The sequence below is a fragment of the Accipiter gentilis genome, chromosome 34, assembly GCF_929443795.1.
Source record: "Accipiter gentilis chromosome 34, bAccGen1.1, whole genome shotgun sequence".
In the NCBI taxonomy this organism is placed as follows: domain Eukaryota; kingdom Metazoa; phylum Chordata; class Aves; order Accipitriformes; family Accipitridae; genus Astur; species Astur gentilis.
The window spans coordinates 1399095-1419686 of NC_064913.1; the positions used below are offsets into that span (position 1 = coordinate 1399095).

General features: G+C 39.8%; 2 protein-coding genes across 16 annotated transcripts in view; both read right to left on the reverse strand.

Moving 5' to 3' along the window:
- LLPH (LLP homolog, long-term synaptic facilitation factor) overlaps positions 1-20592 on the reverse strand; it is a 556390-nt gene that overhangs the window by 97814 nt on the left and 437984 nt on the right. The gene's annotated exons all lie outside the window — the stretch shown is intronic.
- GRIP1 (glutamate receptor interacting protein 1) overlaps positions 1-20592 on the reverse strand; it is a 335051-nt gene that overhangs the window by 24688 nt on the left and 289771 nt on the right. For 10 of the 15 annotated variants that reach the window (XM_049792219.1, XM_049792224.1, XM_049792221.1 and 7 more), the window contains 6 exons: positions 19934-20089; positions 14635-14821; positions 13701-13846; positions 12019-12099; positions 4259-4328; positions 3854-3999 (listed from right to left, as the gene is read on the reverse strand). In XM_049792219.1, the coding sequence (XP_049648176.1) occupies positions 3854-3999; positions 4259-4328; positions 12019-12099; positions 13701-13846; positions 14635-14821; positions 19934-20089 (786 nt within the window). The remainder of the gene's footprint in view (positions 1-3853; positions 4000-4258; positions 4329-12018; positions 12100-13700; positions 13847-14634; positions 14822-19933; positions 20090-20592) is intronic. The other 5 variants (XM_049792228.1, XM_049792216.1, XM_049792213.1 and 2 more) reach the window with 2 other exon arrangements.

Below are 20592 nucleotides of genomic sequence, written 5' to 3' on the forward strand. Positions count from 1 at the left end.
GCACATTCCATAAATGTTACTAGAACTAACCTGAGACAAGTTAGAAAATTCAAATGTTCCCATTTCTGTTCCTGTAGATAGAAAAACTTTAAAAGGAAAAAAGATACCTGTTTTGCTAGCAAAGCTTCAAAGAGTTGCTTTCTTCTAATGCTGAACATAGTACTTAAGCAGAGCTGGAGACACACTAGTATCTTTGGAGCTACTTTGTTTCTTCCCCATTTGCAGAAAATGTGGGACTTCAGCTCCCCAACTCTCTCCTATTTCCCCCTTGCTATCCATGTAAAGAAAACAGTGCACATAGAGAACCAAAGGAGAGAAGAATTAGTGGTGTTTATTCTGCAAAGAATACTGGGATTTTCATGCCTAGTGTGGGCCTTATATTCCTACATGGGGCATTATCATCAGTGTTTTGGCAGAGTCCACATCAACTACGCTTTATCCAACATGCTCTTTCCAGAAGCGCCCAACTCCCAAGACCCCACTGGAAGCCTCTGGCCTGCACACAGCGGGTAGCACGTCAGCTGCCGCCGCACCGCAGAGGAGTGGCAGCTCTTGCTTGCTTGCTGGAGCATTTATGGAACAACGACAAATCCTCTGGGATCTAACGCTGATAACGTTTACACAGGTGTGGCATTGACACCGTACAAGACTTCAACTGAAGGATGAAAAGTAATCCACCAAGCTAATTGAAAATCTAACAGCCAGTATTTGCTAAGGGCCGACACAATCCTGACGTTTCTCCGCTATCAACAGTGAGTCAGTAAGAAGTTATTAATCATACAGCAGCCCTGCCACATGAGAGTTGGAAGTTTATAGATCTTAGCGAATGACTGGAAAAGGAGACTGCTCCATTATGTCTGTCTTCTGGTTAGCCCTAGTTAAGAAAATTAATGGCAGGCTGCAACAAATGTCAAATTGCTACACTGTTCTCTTCAGCGCTCTTTCCAGGCAGCAGAAATGTGAGCTATGTGAGAACACAGCAGGCATGTGGCCTGAATTCCAATGAAGGCCAGTTTTGCCATGAAAGCAAAGAACTCGGATATTCAAAAAAAGAGTGGTAGCCATTAGGTTAAACAGGAAATAAAATTGTCCTCAGTTTGGGAAGCTGGCAAAAAAAAAAAAAAAAGATGAGAAAAACTGCTGAAAGCATACTTCCATCTGGGGAGGAAATACAATCAAACTACCATGTTTTGGGGTCTCATGTTTTTGAGATTCTCCTTCTTTCTTTTCTTGTGTTGCAATTGTGGATAGTTCTAGGAAGCCACATTTAATAAAGCAGACCCTCTGTGCTGCAGCACCTCTGCTCTGTCCGCTAGTGTCTTGCTCTTCTGAGTAACATCTGATCAATACAGACAAAAAGGCAAAGAAGAGGATGGTCTGGGGGAGCACGTAACGTACTACCCTGCTGCTGGCCTCACCTGCACGGTTGGCTCTGAGAACACAGCTCTGAGACACATAAAACTGTCTGGAGAAGGGAGGAGTTGGAGAGTCAGCAGAGGAAGAAAAAATGGAAGGCAGAAAGAAGAGCTAGAAGCTAGAAATACTTTAAAATTAATATAAAGAGTTTGAAAGACAGTGAGGAAACGAGAACCTAGGGAGGAAGAACCCCTGCTCCCTGCCTTCACCTCCTGAAAAAAGCATGCCACGAGAAATCAGAAAAAGTTTAAATCTTAATCTCATTCTGTGATTTAGAAATTGTTTTGGAGTGCTCCACGCCTACTCATCTATTAGCATCAGGCTTTCCTTTTCTTGGGGAATTTATTAACAATTTTTTTCTGTTGAGTTTGAGAAGCACACTTCTTCCCTTTGTGAGAAAACAGACTTTCATAAATAAACTAATGGCAAATAAACAAAAATTTATCTTAATTGAGGTACACTTTTTGCTATGCCTTTGCTACTGTTTTGCCACTGGTTTTTAAAGAATTTTTTCTTTAGCATTTCAGGAGACATTCATTTTAGATTTCAAAGTACCTGAAATCTGCTATAAATACTTTCAATTACACTTTGACACTTAACTGCTACAAGAACCACTTGTATAGAGAATTTCGTTCAGTAGGTCTCTGAGTAGCTGTCCATTTACATTTGAATCTGGTCAGTTACACCAATCATGTCTGGATAGGATGCTGTACTTGTGTGAGAATCTTGATATAGATATATGATGTAACTGTAAAATAAGCAATGTGAATGTATAAAAGAAAACCATGGAATAAGAATCCCACTCAGACTAAAATCTGTACCAGCTACCATAGTGTGCAATACCTAGGAGAGTAAAGATGTTACTTTACATGAGAGGAGACTGAAATCCACATTGCAGTAATAGCAACAGAAAATGTGTACTAACTTCAATGGAAATGGAAGCTGTCCTAGAAAAAGATTAAGTCCATAAGATGAGGAGGAGCGGGGAGATGACATGACACACGCAGGACAAACCCACAAATGCTTGAAAGTGTGGGAGAAGTTACTACTTCTTCTACATGGCTTTAACTCACGCCCCTCTTCTATGGTCTGTTGGTAATTTCTCTGCAGGGTTATGAATGAGAAGGAGTCTTCCAAATGAGGGGCAGAAGGTGAAGGAGGGATCCTAGGTGCCACGAACACTTAAAAGATAGACCCCCTCTTGTGCAGGAGAAAACTCAAACTTCCTTCTACAGGCGTTTTTCCTGTCAATCTTCTGCCAAGTGCAGCTGCTGTTCGCTCTTCGTAATATGCCTGCTTTGCTCAGTTTTGCAAAGCAGCTGTCAGTCAGGTGTCCTTTTGGATGTACAGCCCACAGCCAGTTTGGGCAGCCTCTGTCCAGGATGGACCAACTATGTGTAGCAAATTCCACCTCACCACTTGCAGGGACCTAACCACAAAATCCTGCTGAGCAGTGGCCATTCACTTTTCTCTATCAAAATTTACTTCTGAAAGCCAATTTGCACAAGGCACTAAATGCATCCGCCTTTGCTTTGTGCTGATCATAGTGAGAAGATACTTCTGTTTGCTTTCAAAAGCAATTAAAGGAAAAGAGCATTCTAGTGCAATTCGAAATGCCATTTCAACAGTTGTACTTGATTTTAAATAATAAAGGGTGGCAGGCTGTGCCTTTTTGCTGTGAGGTTGTATAGAGCTTACGACAAGTGAATCTACAGTTCATGCTTTTGTGTAATGCTATAATATAAATCTCTGCAGTAATGGTAGTTATAATTGTCTAACTTCCTTTGCCACTAGAATGCATAACAGAACTTGCTTTATTATCTCCAGGCAGAAATTCTGCTTTTACAGAATCTATAATGGGGAAGATCCAGGAATATTAACAGACGTAGGTATGCAAAATGATGGCAGCTCCATTACTTCCAATGGGCTGATCAGACGTGGCTCCTCCATCTGCCATCCAGCACAGTGTGTAAAGTACTACTTACCTTTAAGCACGTAAACAGTCAAGCTGAAGTCAAGTTTGTAAGTTTATGGATAAAGCATGCACTTCGCCACCCTGCTGGAGAACTGAGGCCTAAGGATCCATGCTTTGCTAACCATGATTCCAATCTCCAAAGCAGAGAAAATCTCAATACACTGATAAGAGAAAGATCAACCTTACTTGGCTGCACCTGAGGGGAAATTGCCTTTCCAGAAAACTGAAGACCTCATTTTGCAGTGCAGCTCCTGCAGGCAATATAGCCACTGAGAAAATTCAAAACTTTATATACCATCAAAATTCTTTTTAGTGTGACATTTTCTGATCAGCATTAGCATAAATCAGCCATGTTTAGGAAAAAAACAAAAAAATCACTAAAATTTAAATGCAAAATAACAACCCTATGTTCTAAAAATCCTGAAAACCCACAAGAATCTGCAATAGGCTCATTGCTAATACCGGAATTATCTTCATCTTTGCGGATCTTTAACTTTACAAGGTCCTCACAGTGCTGAAGGATCTGGACAGCATCTTCCATTGAGCAATTGTCAAGTCGAATGTTATCTATTGCAAGCAACTTATCACCCAGTTCGAGTGTCCCAGTTCTGTGAACAAGCAAACAAGCTTATATGAAATTCTAGTAATGCTAATGCAAGGTATTTTAGAAGGTATGAACATTATTATAGAAATGAGATGGATTTTTTAAAAACAATTATTTCTTAATATGCTGGACTTTTCATTTGTAACTGCTTTTTTAAAAAAAAAAAAAGCAAGCACAATCTCTTTGAACTTCCCTCCATTTAACTTGAGTCTGTTTGGCTACACAATGGAAACAGATTTCTACTGGGAGCTTGATTGTCTTACCTGTGAGCAACACTTCCTTTCTTGATATCAGAAATAACCAGAGGGTCCCCTGGTTTTCTACTGGATGGAGCTGTAATAAAGAATACATACAAGTATCTGTTTTTATTTCTAGATATGCAGATGGGATAATTCTGTCCATAAATCAACACTTCATACAAATTATTTACCTGTATTATATTCCTTCCCCTAAATTGTACAGACACGAATACAAACAATCATCAGCAGCATATTAGTAAGACTGCATACTCCTCAAAAATTAGAAAATGCCAGAATTAAGGTGACTGATACAAAGTGAATTTAACCTGATATGTCTGAATCCTGGGTTAGGTCACGACTGGACCATGTGAAGATACCACTGTACAGCTGCAGTGATCTATCATAAAACGCTGTGTAGCTACAACACATAAGGAAGACTTTCTGTTACTAGAACCTTTCAGCACAACTACTAATGCTGATCTTTTGCCAGAATATTTCTGTCAGTCATAAATCATGTTTTATTACATCCCTGACCAACAGAGCTGCTGTGGAAAAATATCTAGAGTGGGCTAGCCCACTTCTTTATGTCCACTCCTGTCTCATTCAGTGCTTAAGACAGAGGTATGAAGATAATCCTTCCCAGGTGAGAAGGATGAATCTCCTTCACAATAAATGAGATGCTGTGGATAGTGGCCACACACACTATTGGGCTGATACGCAGTTACCACATCTGCACAGATGTACCTTACATCACACGGCTGCTTGCTTCACCATGACTCGCTGCTTCCTCTGAGGTGAACATGTGCCTCTTGCAATGAGTAACCTTGTTCCTCTATACTGCTGCTGGGCCTTAAGCATTATGGACTTTTCCCCACTTTGTACCGAGCGATACCTACTAGAAGCCCTGCAATTCTAGCAATGGTCAAATTAGTAGAACCGCCACCAGTCCTCTCCGCTTCTTGGAGGTATCTGACATAACTTTCAATTTTCTATCTGTCCATCATGGTTAAAAGGATGCTCCACTTTACAGTGCCAGTCATTGCAATTCTCTACTGACTCGTGCAAAAGTATCTGACAAATTTCCCTTGGCCAGGAAATTTGCTTAGCAATTTTGCTTGACTTTTGGTTGCGTAGGAAGCAGTTAACCACCCCAGAGGAAGATGACGATGACTACTGACTACCTCCGGAGGACTGTTTCTTGGAGCAGCCTCACTGAATGCATTGTTTTGGAGGGTTCATCCATTTGCTGACAGAGGACTGCGCTGAAGGTCTGATATGGTAAGCAGTGGGCGCAGAACTTGAGGGTGATGAAGGATACAGTTCTAGACAATGGTGCGGCGCCTGCTCTCTGCCGGGAGGAAGCACACCACCTCCGGCTGCTCTGGCCAGGAGGCGGTCCCCGTGGTGAGTGCAGGCTGACTTTTGGGACTGCTGTTAACAAAGTGCGTGCTAATACTAAAACGTTGCCACATGGTATAAGGCTCTTGGTTCTCCCGAAAGCACTAATGGTTTTTGCATGTGTAGGGCTCTTCAATTGCCCCAAGCCATTTCTGCTCGGCGTACTGAGGCCCCTGCACTCATTCACAGAAAGTACTTTTCCATTAGGCTCCAACGCCTAACTGACAATCACCCAAAAAGCTACCCATACTGGAGGATCACCTAAAAAATCCTGATGTCAGCTACTTTAGCAGCTCATGATTCTTCTCTTTGATGGAAAATGACAGATCTTCAGCTACAGCAACGACAAGGTATATTAATAATGACATTTCCAACGCAATATTCTAACAGATCTTGTTAACCTTGGTTGCCCTGGATGAGAAAGCCTTTGAATGTCCAAAGGAACTGTTTAAGAACTGCTAAATAGCTGTATTTCAAATGCAGTGTCTTGAAAGTCCAGAAGACAGACGTACAAGGACTTTCAAGAATTTTTAGAAACGTGCCTAAAACAGCATGCTTTCAGGAAATGCCTATGTTACAATTTAGAGAACAGCAATTAACTTTTTGCAAGACATGTAATTTTCATAACTTGTTTCTCATACTCTCACACCATCGGGCAACTATATCTTTATGATAGTTCCATGGTTTACTTGAATTCTTTGGGTTTGTTTCACCAATTTGTATCTTATGAAATTGTAAAGTAACACCTTGAGGAACACTTTTTTTTTAAATTCTACGTTTTTACCCTCTGGTTTGCCTTATAAATCTCTGAGGTAATATGCCACCCACTGTACAATGTCTGCAGTTTGAGATTTGAGTACTGTGATAGTTTTTAGGAACCTGCTTTATAAATATTACCAGTACTAAAGAAAACAGCCCATTATTGTTCCAAAAAGGAGAGAGGAGGAACCAGAACGGGGGACAAAGCACAGCCCAAAGTGCAAAGCTACAGAGTACATGCGGATGCAAAGGGTATGATATTGTCCACAAAGTTATTACAGTTTCAAACTGAGTAAGTGTGAACCAACGGTATTTTGTCAGTTATCCTGGTCTATTAATTGTGTGTGGTGGATGAAAGCCTTTTTGCAGGCAGCAAACACAGCTCTGTGTGAAATGAATCCCCCCATGCTGACAAGCCCTTAATAAGCAGTTACACCACACTTTGTTTTACTCTTGCTCAGTGCTCATGACATACTTACTACAAACTATTCAAGTTGTGTTGCAGAGATAAAATCATTAATTTCCTCCTGAACTTTTGTACCGCACATCACCACAGCCTAAGATTGCCTCCCAAACACTAGCGAACAGATGCTGTCCCCAGCAAGAAGATTGAGGACTATTATCCTGATTTTACAGATGGGGAAAGGAAACATAGGAACATTTAGGTCAAAGTATGACAATTTTCAGTGAGCAATTTGAGATACCCATGCCTTTATTTCTCACAACAGTTTGTAGTATATAACAGCTTCTATGTCCACAGCACAGCTACTGGCATTTTCAGCAACAGCTGCAGATGCTCAGCATTTCTGCAAGTGTGACTCCAGGATCTCAATGGTTTCCACAGAAAATCAAGCAGCCACCTGTGGAAAATATCTCTCCCCCCCCTCCCCACCCCATGAAATGACTCATCTCAGCACAGCTCTACTGCAGAGAAAAGGAAAAAAACCCTTATTTCTCCTGGGTAGCATTAAACCATCTTGACCATGAGATCACCTCCTTTTTCTTTCTGCAATCCTCCACCTCATTCATTATGCAGCCTCCATCCCCTTTGATACACACCACTGTTTCATCTCTCCCCAGAGAGCAGAGAAGCAAGAATGCCAGTGAGAAATGAGTATTTGACCACTTAATTAAAAAAGCCATCCTCATGAATTAATGCAAGTTTGAAGTGACACTGTACAGCTTTAAGTCTCCATTTTCATGCTGCATTTCAGAATTATTTTTATTTTTAAGAAGCAATTAAAACCAGAGCATCTTACCACTCACCCATGTCCAGCCTTCTTGTTCAAGTCCCAGCTTCCCCAACCCCTGATCACACCTCAGCCTCAGCCCTCGCTGTCTCCCTGTTATGGCTCTGCGCTCATTTTCTCTCCTTGTCCTATTCTGCTTGTCCACTAAAGATTTCATCTTTCCTCCTCCCCAGTCCAGCTGCTAGTCTACCTAATGCTGAAATTTTGTAGAGACCTTACACAGTCTGTGTAATGAAGTACAAGTGGACTGAAGAGCGCATAAAGTTGTACAGATACTAAATTTAGTGTTGCAGCTGGAAGGTTAATCCTTAGCAAGTTGTTTGTTCTCTCTCGTTAAATTACTTTATGATCCTAGGGCTCCATCCCAGGCCTCTACCCTACTTCTACTAGTAAAGATACACTTCCCCTGTCTATCCCCTGCCACTTGAAAGCAAGTTCAGTGAAGTGTTGTCGGTTTTGTAGATCAGCTGTTCTATTAGTTTTAAAAAAACCTCAGACAACCCTCCTTTCTTATTTCACTGCTAATCACAAGAAAAAACCCCAATGTGACTTATGCAGATTTTGGGGTGGACTTCTTACCTACCACCCAGCCCAAACTCACTTAGTAGGCTCAGCCTGGCTTCAAGTTTTGGAGTTTGATCAAACTCTGAACAAACTGAACAAGCAGAGGAAATTGCTCACGGGATAGAAAAAGATCTTTTATACAAAGCCAGTTCACTTATCCACAATGGTGGTTAACAGCTCCTAGACTTTTAAAAAATTATGTGACTATTAAATAGATGCAAGAGCTTTTTAAAATTAGACTGATGTAGCTCTTTCGTTTCCCATGTACTGGTTCACGTGGAGCAGCTGAGAAACCTGCTGATTCTTCAGGCCTTGTCTTGAAAATAATTACTTGGAACGTTGCAAAATGAAGTTGAGTTTGCTAGGTAAAATCCCAAAATACACAGAAACATGCTTTATAAAGTAAATTCTCATAGTCAATGCTAAATATCTGTAGATATTTACAAAGCTTGTTTCTTGATGAAATACAAAAGCAATAAAGCAGGCTATAGTATAGCTTCTAGTCAAAATGACTTAGAAAAACTGATGATAGTTTGGGTGAGATTCTGATATTCTTACCAGCTTTGCAGCTTCTTATTCCTTGAGTAGTCCCATTAGCTTCAGAGAGATTATTTATGAAGCAAGGTGCTGCAGTTCATTACCAGTAAGGATATCAGAATCTTACTTAAGAAAGAAAGAAAAGGAGAAAAAAAGAGCTGTTAACTACAATTACCAGACTGTACTAGTAAGTAATTTTCTCAGACATGATTCAATGTATTTAAAAAATATTACTCTATGATAAAGTAGCCAGAGGCACAAAAATTTGTCTTAAAAAAACCACACCAAACAACTATATTCCATTACATGGTCTAAAATCAATGTCACTGGCAAATAAATTCAAACAGATTTCAACACTACTAGATGTACTTGAAAGCCATCCTTCTTCTAGGGAATGTTTCTGTTATAAAAGCATAATCACACACACATGGACACTGCTGTGTCATGCTTTATTTGGATGATGTAATTTTAAGAACTGAGACATTCTAATTGCTCCAACCAGGTAACTGGGTGTGAAAATGATGGTATCTGAACCACAAAATTATATATAGTCACTTATATTTGCAAACTGTGAAATAGGCTCTTTATTGAGTGTAAGTAGCTATTAATAGGAAGATTAGACAGATACTGCAGAGATAAGGGAAGGATGATAGGATGATGGAAGCCCAGCATGTGTGCGAAGGCAGCAACAGGCAAGGCCAGTATACTGTGAGGCAACCGACATGCACCATCCGAACCTCAGTGCTCTGGATTAACATTAACAATGATGCTCATGAAACTTTCTTCTCTATTACTTTCTAGGGGTTTCTGCGATCTAAGGGGATTTTGAAGTTTTTTTTGTTTTGCTTTTTTTCTTGCATTAACAAATCTGAAACTAAGAGAAGCTTAGCCTCTTCCCCTATTACATGTCATGTTATTCAAAGACCATGAATCAGCTTAACTGTCTTTAGTATTGTGTGTCACCTCAGATATGCCTACAGGTACCTGGCCATAACTCCATGCAGGCACGCTTGGTGTTTATTACCACGGAAAACAACACAAAGAAAGAGAAATAAATTCGTTTTCCAGGATGTCTGCCTCCTAACAGCTGACTTAAAAGAACTCTTAGACTTAAAAATAGGCATATGTTCAGGTGCCAACCCGAGGTGAGGCTTACATTTCCCTTCTGACAAAAAAATGTCTGTCTTGTCTGTCAGGTCAGGTCATTTCCTGACTTTCTCATCCAAATCCCAAACTAAACTGGGGATATGGAAAACAAGACAGACATTTTTCTGTAATGTTTTTATAGAGGCAAACTTCTCACTCACCATTAAATCCACCACCTTGAGAACAGAGAGGATGAAACAGGTCTCTAGCACTTAAACAGATCAAGCCCAAAAGTGAATAGACTTGATCTCCTCTGTCACCCCTTTTTAAGCCTGGTCACACCACCTCCACCGAGTTTCCCTTAGTATTCGTTTTTTAAAAGAAATCATACAGCTTTCTGACAATATCAGTAATAAATGGCCTGCTAATGTGCTAAACTGCCCTGACAAAAATTTGACAAAATGAATATAAAATGCTTACATTCTTCACATCACACTCTCATTTAGGAGTTAATTAGGTAGAACAGAGCAAAGCACTGAAAAGCAAGCATGAAATGCAGCAATTCAACACTTCTACCAAGCAAATTTACAAACTTTCAGTTATTAGTATAAAACCTTTAAAATCAAGTAAGTAATTAATCCTAGACACATTTCATATACATTAAATACTATTAATAAGTGGGATTATTGTATATAAAAGATAATTTAATTTAAATATTAAAGATACTGCAGTATACTCAGAAGAGCAGAGCTAAAACCAACCAGGCATTGCTCTGATTATAAAAAGCACTAATTTTATAAAACACTAACTTTTGGAATTAAATTCCAAGTCAGGAAGGTATGCAAAGTTTGGAAGACGAGTGCTAAATACTAAATCTCAAGAACATTAGCTTTCCTTTCAAAGTGTACTCCCACAGACAGAAAAAAAGTACAAGATGTCTGAATTCCAAAATGCAGCACAAGTCACATTACTAGGAAAACCGTATTTTTACAATAATCCTGCAAACCATTATCAATCGCAAGAATAAAATTTAAATAGAACAGCCTCTCTCCAGGTTTTCTCATTTCTCAACATCTTCATTTGCACAAATACAAGGAGACCTATGATTTTGCTTCAAGCATCACGTCACATCTTAGAGAGTCCAACAATTACTCGTTCAAGTGTGCAACGCAAACAGGCCTGCAGTGTCTCCTATTTATTCCTCAGATGCAATTCTTAGCACTGAGTTTCCTGCTGTACTTTTGATTAACCTTATTCCATTGTGCTGGTAAAAGCTTTGAGAATGTAAGTCAAAGCACAATCTTTCCCCAAGACACATGACTAATTCCAAAGAAAGACTAATAGTCTAAGAAAGGCCACAACCATAAAGGAATGTTAATTCCAACGAGAGCAGATTCTGCACTGTCATTAAGTACATTAAACACAAGCCCATTAACTTTTATATGGACTGTTCTTCCTTCCATCAAAGGCTGAACTTGGTATGCTGGAGTTTACTTGGTCCAAATTCAGTCCTAACACAGTGTTTACTGTCTGCTCCCCAAATAAATAAGTATAGAAACACTTTGATTTCAAACAACAGTAACAAATACTTTTTGAGAACCAGACTAATGCAGACGCTTGTTATCTTCTTTAGCAATCTCCGAAATCCCTAGCAAAAGGGGATTTTGCTACATGACCTGCACATTTAGGACTGCCCACTAGTTTTACAGATTGAGGATGTATTTTCAGACTCTGGGTTCTGAAGCAGAAAATAACCCCATGTATGTGGATCCTCATGCCTGTGAGAACCCTTGAGTTCAGTGGGGTTCTGTTCAAAAGCCTGTGAGAGACCACGACAGACTTTGCTTTAAACTTCCCAACTATGGAAATACTTTTGCATGGGCCTAATTCTATTGACTTCTTTTTTCTTTTTTTAAAAATAATTTTAATGGGAGTTAAGTATGTGCTACACTTGAAGGAATAGGTCAAGCTTTAGGCCTGGCAAACTTCTGGCTTCTTTAACTACTGGAAGGGGAGTATAAATCTGTTACAGAATGGTATTTCATCAGAGACAGAGCACTGCTAATCATCCCTTTCTAGAAAAAGAAGAAAGAAGTTTATACCAAAACAAACATGAGTATATCGCTACAGGACCTACTATCTGCAGATTACCCCATAAATGTGGTCTTAAAAATAAGCACTTTCACTTACAACTTATGGTGATGCCAAGTTCCACATTATGCTTCTTTGGTAGTTTTACATGGAATGTTCCACTGCTTGGTATAACTGATTCTATAAAAAAATATTTAAAATGTTAGATCATTTATAAGGCACAGCAATTCCAAGTGCATGGAACTATACGTGTAAGTTGATGAAATCACATCAGCATCAGAAGCCATGGATGAAACACGGGTGCTGAACTGAAGGAAGCAGGGCATACGAAGTATGATTTACACCTCTATTGGTAATTTCACGGTAACTCAATTTTTTTTTAAGGTTTAACTGAATTTATGGAGATAGCATGGGCCAGCAGCTGAGACTGCAGGTTTTTAGCTTATACGTAAGTTTTGTGAGCACACGTGAAAATTTTAGCGCTGGCAGATAATTTTTAATTAAAAAGACAGGAGATGTCTTAAGGATTTCAGGCCTTTGTTGCTGTAGGTCTAACACATTTTTAACTGTCCACTGAAGTAACTGCCATGGATATTACATCTACTGGGAAGAAAAGGAATCAAAACATCACCAATGGAGAAGTGCCTGGTGCTGAGGCAAAACCCACGTGAACACACAGCACCGTATTTGAATCCTGACTTTTGGCATCACTGCTAGCAAAAGGTTGGGCCTTGGCCTGAAAAGGAGCGACTGAAATTACAGCTATGGAAACATATAAACATACATGTGGCAGAGTAGTCTAACCATAAGCATGAGCCTGCTCTCATGGCACAAATGGGAGGAGCACAAACAAGTCCGGGGACTGAAATGCACGTGACTTCAGGTGTATTTAAATGACTTTCTCATTATTTGGTTTTCTTATTTTTTAATATATCATTTCCTACGCATCTGAATATACATACTGTGTTTGGCGCTTTTTTTTAACATTATACTAGATGTATGCATACTAAAAGATTATACAGAATTACTCTAGGAATCTTTAGCTGCTTTTGAGATCACAATTTATAACACCATTAACAATAATCACACTATGCAAAACACAGCACATCCAACATTGTCATGACTTCAAAGGAGCTACTGTCAGCTGAACACAGAAGTCTTAAAAGTTTTTACTATTTACATAGTGGGATAGTGCACATAATGCATACTTCGATTCACACAATTTGTGATTTTATAGGTATATTCTATATGCTTAAACACCACATAGAATAAAGGAAAGCCATTAGTAACAATGAAGACTCACCAGCAACATTAACAATGATTTTTCTAGCTTTTATTAATTCCATTTCGATTATTTTATCTAGATTGTTGGTTTGAGATACTGTAAGTGAAACTTTTCAGAGTTTTCTGCTTATCCATCCTTTTATAATACTTTTCTGTCTAGTAAAACATTTCATTAGCTGGCCTGTAGAGGATTTGTCTCTGTTCAGCAGAATATTTCTATCTCAGGGCAGAAAAATGGCCGGAAATAACTCAGAGAAGGGACTGTCATCAGACCTTACTACAGGAATTGTAATTTCTATTTGTGTTCTGAAGTATGCTGCAGGGCTACGTGAAATGGGAAAGCTGTACAAGGAGACACATGTTTCCAACAGGTCACTTGAAAACTGAATGGTGCATATGTGAGAAGGAAGTTTCCACCTTGGATGCCTAACACTTGCAATGTACTTGGGATTTATTCCTTTGCTTTCTTGCAAGACAGAATAACAGTACATTCATACCTGCAACATCAAATTCTATTTCCAAAGTGACCTTGTTGGTGATAGAGGAGTCTCTGAGCAGTTGATTGGCCTCATCAAATGTGCTGTCTTCCGTCGGGACACCGTTTATTGCCACTATTCTGTCTCCTATTTGCAGCACCCCACACCTTGGTACACAATGATACAAAACAACCATCAGATGTGCACGTTACCAGAACCAGCAATATCAAACACAATCAACCTAACCTTGAAGGAGAAGTGTGGCATAGCAGCTCAACAGTCTACCCAGGCACAGAGGGGGACAGAAACTGCTGCTGCCCCTTTGCACCAAGACACTATCAAGCACTCCCAGCACGGGTCGTGCTCTCTAGGTGCTGGGACCCAAGAAGAGGGGCACAGCCTTCATGACTCCACCTCACCCATGGACATCACCTCTGCCTCCGACCCTGGGCTACAGGTGGTGTAGCTCTTCAGTGGCAGCTAGTACTTGCCTGTGGAACTACTACTGTCCTCATGCCATGCTTGAAGACATACATAAGCATAAAAATGCAATTGAAATGCTGCAATGAAATCGTAAGTAAGTCAAAACAGTGGTATTCCCTAAGATTTGGTTCTGTACCAAAACTGAACAGAGCTGGATATGCCCCACAGCACCCTGAATTATCACTATTTTGACTTCAGCAATGTTTCCCTTTTTTTTTTTTCTTCCTTTTGCATGAATATAGCTACCAGTCTCCAGCTGGAGGACTCTGGATGATAAAAACACTGGTGCTTGTCATTCTTCTTATAGCTGATCAAGCATATGAAATATTGTCAGAACAGACAGTCTATTACTTGCCCAACACTTCCATTGAGCAAGGCCCTGCAATTTATCACAAATCGAAAGCAACAAGCCCGAAGTACCCCAAGGAATGCTCACCAAAACGCACTTAGCAGTCAACTGAAAGAACCTCACCTTTCCGCCGGACTGTCAGACTCAATATAGGAAATGAGAGGTGGAGAAGACAAGGTCTCAGTAGCAAACACGCTACCCTGGAGCTGTATCCCAAACCCTACTATGGGGTCAGCTGTCAGCACTACTTCTGTGGTTTCTGTGTGGACGACCTGCCCAGCCAAACCAACAGTGCTAGAGGCTAAGGACACTATAAAACAGAGCAGACCAGGAGGAAAGACATTCACACACAGCAGAAATTTCATTGCTCTTTGAGACAATTCATCTGTACAATAAACCTAGTCAACAAAACATCTCTTTTAAAGTCAATTTAGGCTAGAGTTTATAAATTATGTATAAACATTTATGACATATAAGAGAATAGAAAACATCTGGTTGTATGTTAGAATGCAAAAAGATCGTTCTTGTACTGAGTAAAATAAATGTGTTTGACACCCCCACCCCAAAAATCTCAGAATATCCTTGAATTCTGTTTGGTTTAGGTTTGAGGCGTGGATGAGCAGAACTTTCACAGGAGCCAAGGGAATTGGAGGCGCAAGCGCAGCTGTTATTCAGGCTGATTCCCACAAGCTCTTTTGAACATCTCACAGCAATGCATTGCTGTCAGCAACAAAGCACATGGCCCAGGCTTGCTTGAAAGAAGTAAGGATGTCTTCCTCTTGTACATGTTTACTACACGTCAGCCATTTGTCAGGCTAACTGGGTAGTGTAAGTTGAACAAACCCCTCTGTTTTAGCAACCAGTATATCTCAAGAGACTGTGAGAAAAAAAGTTCTTTGGGGTCTCTCAAAGGAACTGGGGGACCCTTCTGTGAGAAACAGGGGCAGCTACTTCTGTACTCTTGATTTACTTCCTCATTCTGTTCTCACTCTTGTTCTAGATAGGCTGCATTACAGAACAAATCAAGATAAAAACAACATTGAGATTCAATGCAATTGAACCTATGAAAGGAGAATTCCCCCAGTGACAAACTACTGCCTTTCATTATGTCATACAAAGAAAGCTAGAGTTTTTCAATTCCCGTTCAGACCAGTAATGATAATCGTCCAGTGCTGCGAATTCTGAATGTTTTCATGTTATAAATCTATGCCATTACCTCTCCACCTCTAATTTCCTTCAAGACCCATTTCTGCCTGCAGTAGCTACTCAGAATTAGATAAAAGTTCATGGTTTATCTGAGGGCTGTTTAACTGTGTATTTTGGGTTTTTTTCTTAGAGTTGGGAAAAAATTAGTTCTTGTTTTTACATTATAGATAATATTAGCACAGCTGTACAAACATGTCAGAGGTTGTATAAGTATTTCCCACACTTCGGAGCTACAACCACTAGACTATTGCTCTGAAATAGTTAGTATAAAATCTGATTAATGTGGCACAGTTGCCAATGACAGTTCTGTTGCAAAAGTTTCACTTGCCAAAACCAGCATGAGTGTCTGTTTTCACCCAGCAAAGCTCCTTTCAACTCTGAAACCGTCTTTTCTAAATTACTGTGAATTCTCACTCATATCTTGTTTTAATTTTCCTTTGTGAGAATTGTGTATTATTTCAGTTACTCAATAGCTTCCTTCTTACTGTTTCTTTTATCTGCACTCAGTAAGACATGCTCATACCCAAATGCAAATACCAGTAATCTGTTCTTAGAAATGGCCACAAGCTTTAGGATTTACTGCATGTGAGAAATAGGTTTCTCCAGCCCTCAGCGCTGCAAAGGCTAAAATATTACTAAACCAGATAAATTCAGAGTTAATATAATACCAGATCCCCTAATGCTCCCTCTAGAAATGTCTGAATTTAGGGCATCCAAGCTCAGGAAAGTTCTATTTTCCTTTTCTTTAAGGTCACACAACAGTTACTTGTTAGCTGCGTCTTTGTTTCCCATCACTTATGTGTCCATTCCCCCTGTGCAGCAGGCATCTAGCTGACTTCGTAACTTTCTTACTCTTTTTCTAATGCCCTACCAGGAACCTAAAGGTCTTTTAACATTTATTTCAACTTTTAGGACAGCTAAGGTTTTAATTCACATTGGGAAATTAAGTTACTATTTGTGGGATTTAAAACTCACCCTGATAAACATCTTGATGATGTGGAGACTTAGAAGTGACACTTAGGAACTCCTCCCACTCCCAAACAAAACAAAACAGGAACAAAAAAAGCAGAGATGAAAATACCCTTTCCAAATCATGTAGCAATAGCTACCTGCTAAGCCTCTATAAAATGCCACAGGTACCCAAACCCATGACTTAGAGCATGTTGGGGTTTGTAACTCAACAACAACTGCAGCAAGAAGCACTGCCTTTTTTTTTTTTTTTTTTGCTGCTTGATGGATTAGAAGTTTTACAGGCCAGGAAGCAGCCTTATTGATTTAACAAGGGGGTACGGATGTATAAGTAGTTTGAGTGAACCTTGGTTGCTACTGCTAGGGGTACATTTTCGCATAATTGTATAGTTTTCATCCAACTCTTAGCAACACTCCTGAGGGCTGGTTTACTATATGCTCTGCAGTTATGTAAATAATAATCTCGCATTTGAACATTTTGTACTTGTTACTTTTATTTCTGGAGCCATATGAGAAGCAGAGCAAGATGTATTTAAAGGTATGTATATGGATTATTACGCCTGCAGTCTCCTGCTCTGACGCTTGAGAAACTGCAAAACATTCATTATTCCTGCTGGTAGCAGCTAACTTGGATGTGCTAAGAAAACAGCACCCATGCACGTCTAAGACCCTCTCTAATTTCTACCAGATATGCAGCCCTAGTAACTATCATATAAGTTGGTATAAAATTGTATCTCACTTTCAAGTATTAACATTGACCTATTACAAAATACATCAGGATTTAAACTTTAACCAAATAATAATCTAAGTGTTTCCACAATGAATACCATACTTTAAAACCAAAAAAAGTGGAGGAAGAATAAAAACTGAAACCAAGTGGCATACATAAAGCACATGACAGCAGGGCATGCCTTCAATTTTTACAGCCACATGTTTGGAAAGATTTGTGTAACTAATGCAATGATTGTAAAATCATGGCCATGAAAATCTTGTAACCCCCTGCACCATAGCACTTCATGATCATGAATTTTAGCACGATCACATTGTTATGCACATTTTCCTAAATAACTGGCAATGTAAACTTTATAGCACCCTTCACCAGTACATCTTTTTCTTCCCAAATGACATCCTAAGAGATTTATTAAAAGTTACATTAATAAAACCCACTAATGATCCAATTGGATTAAAGAAAAAAATAATCCCACTAAAATTAAGAGAGTGTGCTATTCCTTTTCTGTGAAAAGGACAGCAGTCGATGCTACCTGGTTCTCATGAGTCTCCCACAAAGGGAGAGAGGCAAGGTTTTCCAAGGCCTGTTGATGGACGGTAGAAGGGTACAGGACCAGTCATTCTCTATCATGGTCACTTGTAGCACATTCAGTCCAGTGCGGGTCTCTTAAGTTGGCTGTTACTGCAGTCACAAGTATGGGTATAAGTCTAGCAACAGGAGCAAGGAACTCTGCACGGGCTGAAAAGCAAGCTCACGGAAAGGGCAAGCAAGCTGGCTGGCCAGCCAATTCCTGAAAAGCCAGCTCTGATGCAGGGTTGCTGATGCAGTCACTGCTTGCGGTGAGGCACAGACTCAGCGACGGGGCCAGTGCCACATATTTTGTAATGCTCTACATTCCTCACAATGCAAATGCATAATGAACTACCCCACAATAAAGCCTCATCCTAATTCCTCCTAGTTAGAGATTTGTTTAATCACAGCAGCCTGTCATCCCCAGGGCCTTCTGACTTGAGGAATCTTTCAGGTGGGCTGCAGTGCTTTGACTGTCCCACTTAAATCTCATGTGACTGGCCTTGTTTTGAGCCTTTGCAGGATAGCAAATTGCAGGGCAAGGCTTTCTGGGAGGAAAAATATCTGCAAAATATAACAACACAAGTAACAGCTGTCTCTAAGATCCATAATAGGATTAGCTTTCAGGATTAACAGTCCTTTGCTGGATGGAACAGCTATAATATAGCACAATCGAAGAACTATTTTTTGCATCCAGCATTATTTTACTATTTACATCACTTGCTATTAGTGTAACATTACTATTGTTTCTCATGTGCACATGAGGACACGTAAGAGCTGGACCCCTACTGATACCATAGTACGGATGGACACACTATCTCCCCATGACCCAGAAGAATGCATTAGAAGCTAACATGTCAACAGATGAGTTGTGAAAAATGGCTGATCACATTAAAAATAAAAAATGCACTTACAGGCAAACATTATGTAAAAATATTTGCTTTATGAAAGAACTAAGAACAAGCAAACAACAAAAAAACTGCAAGAAAGCAAAACCTCAGTTCCTCTCTCAATCATTTCCTCACAACTCCATAGTGACTGGCCTTAGCTGGAGGCTGCTGGTTTGCTCTGATTTTGTTATGGCCATGGGAAATCTTTAATACAGGGCAGCAACGCTGTAATGTGCAGCAGCTCGCTCAGTTTTTCCAGAGCGGGCCTGTGAGCATTATTAGCTGGGGCAGATGATTTACAGAGCAGTTCTCACTTCCCTGCTCTGAAGGAACTGAGCTGCTGAGGATCACACCAAGATGGACAAGCCAAAAGGAGAAGCGGCACTTACATGGAGTCTGTATACAGCCATACTCTCTCCGGCCCAGTGAATACTTAGCAATATGCAAAGTAGAATGGCCTGAAATATATCCACTCTGGCTTGAGAAACTACTAACTCGTGGGAAATCCATGCTTTGAATCCCAGAGAGTGGTCAGAAACAAGGCTGTTTAGTCTTCACTGTTATTTGTTGCTCTTCCTCAAAAAAATAACTGTACAGGTCATGGTACAGATGTAAAGATTAAAACTACTTAGAGGGTACTGTGGCAAGCTCTTCTTCTGTAATGTGATCAGTTGGTTGAGCTTACCAGCAGTCTGGTTTTGACTATTCAGCTATGAATTATATTTCCTGATGGAAACAGGAACAGTTGAAAAAGAAATTTGAAAATTACTTCAGTAACAGTATGACAAACTCTTCCAGAATTGTCTGAAGAAAACATTGCTTTCTGTATTGCAGATGGGATAGTTAAGCTGCATGGCCTCTACTCATCTCATTTCAGCATCGGACAAATATTTTTATGCTGATGTTTCCGTACATCTAACAGAAACTCCAATTGTTCTCTCTTCTGCCTAATATATATATATATGTATTAAATAAGGTACTTTGTACCTTTTTTCTGTATCTTCCCCCTCCTCCACCCATTCACTGCACATTTTGAGCAAATGCTGTTACCACCTACAGGAGCTTTTGAAGTCCTTCTTTTTCATCCTCCGCCTCATCATTGTCCCACGCGGGCTGGTAGAGTAGAGGCTGCGAGGTAAGGTCCCCATGTTCAGGGAACTCAGGCTGTATGCACTCATGGAGGTAGGAGAGAAGGATGAAGACACCAAAGCTGCTGTAAGAAATCAAACACTTGGCGTACAGCACTCAGTCTTCACGGAAGAGTGCGGCACATGCCTGTAACTCATCAATGAATCAAACAATGTGTATGATGCACAGGAATGGTTTGTGCATTTCCAATAACAAAGACATTAAACCACACAGGTGACCCTAGGCAGAAGTATAGCCAGCATTTCATGAAAATACCTGCTGGAAGCTAAAAAAGATACTGTAGATAGAAAAAGTACATTCATAGTATACAACTTATTTTAGGCGAAGCATGTTAAATTAAATTTTTCAACACATATCCATGAACCAATGCAGATCAATATGTCTAGATACACTGATCTTAGAAATGTCTTTTTGTAGCAGGTAATTTCTGACAAAAGATTTGTAAGCAATGCTTTGCATTCAAAAATGATGCTTTATATACACTACTCAAATCTAATGGTTTACTCATACAGCAGAAGAGCTGATTCATTCAGAATTTTCAAGCCTTTTCCTGTCTACAAAGGTTGC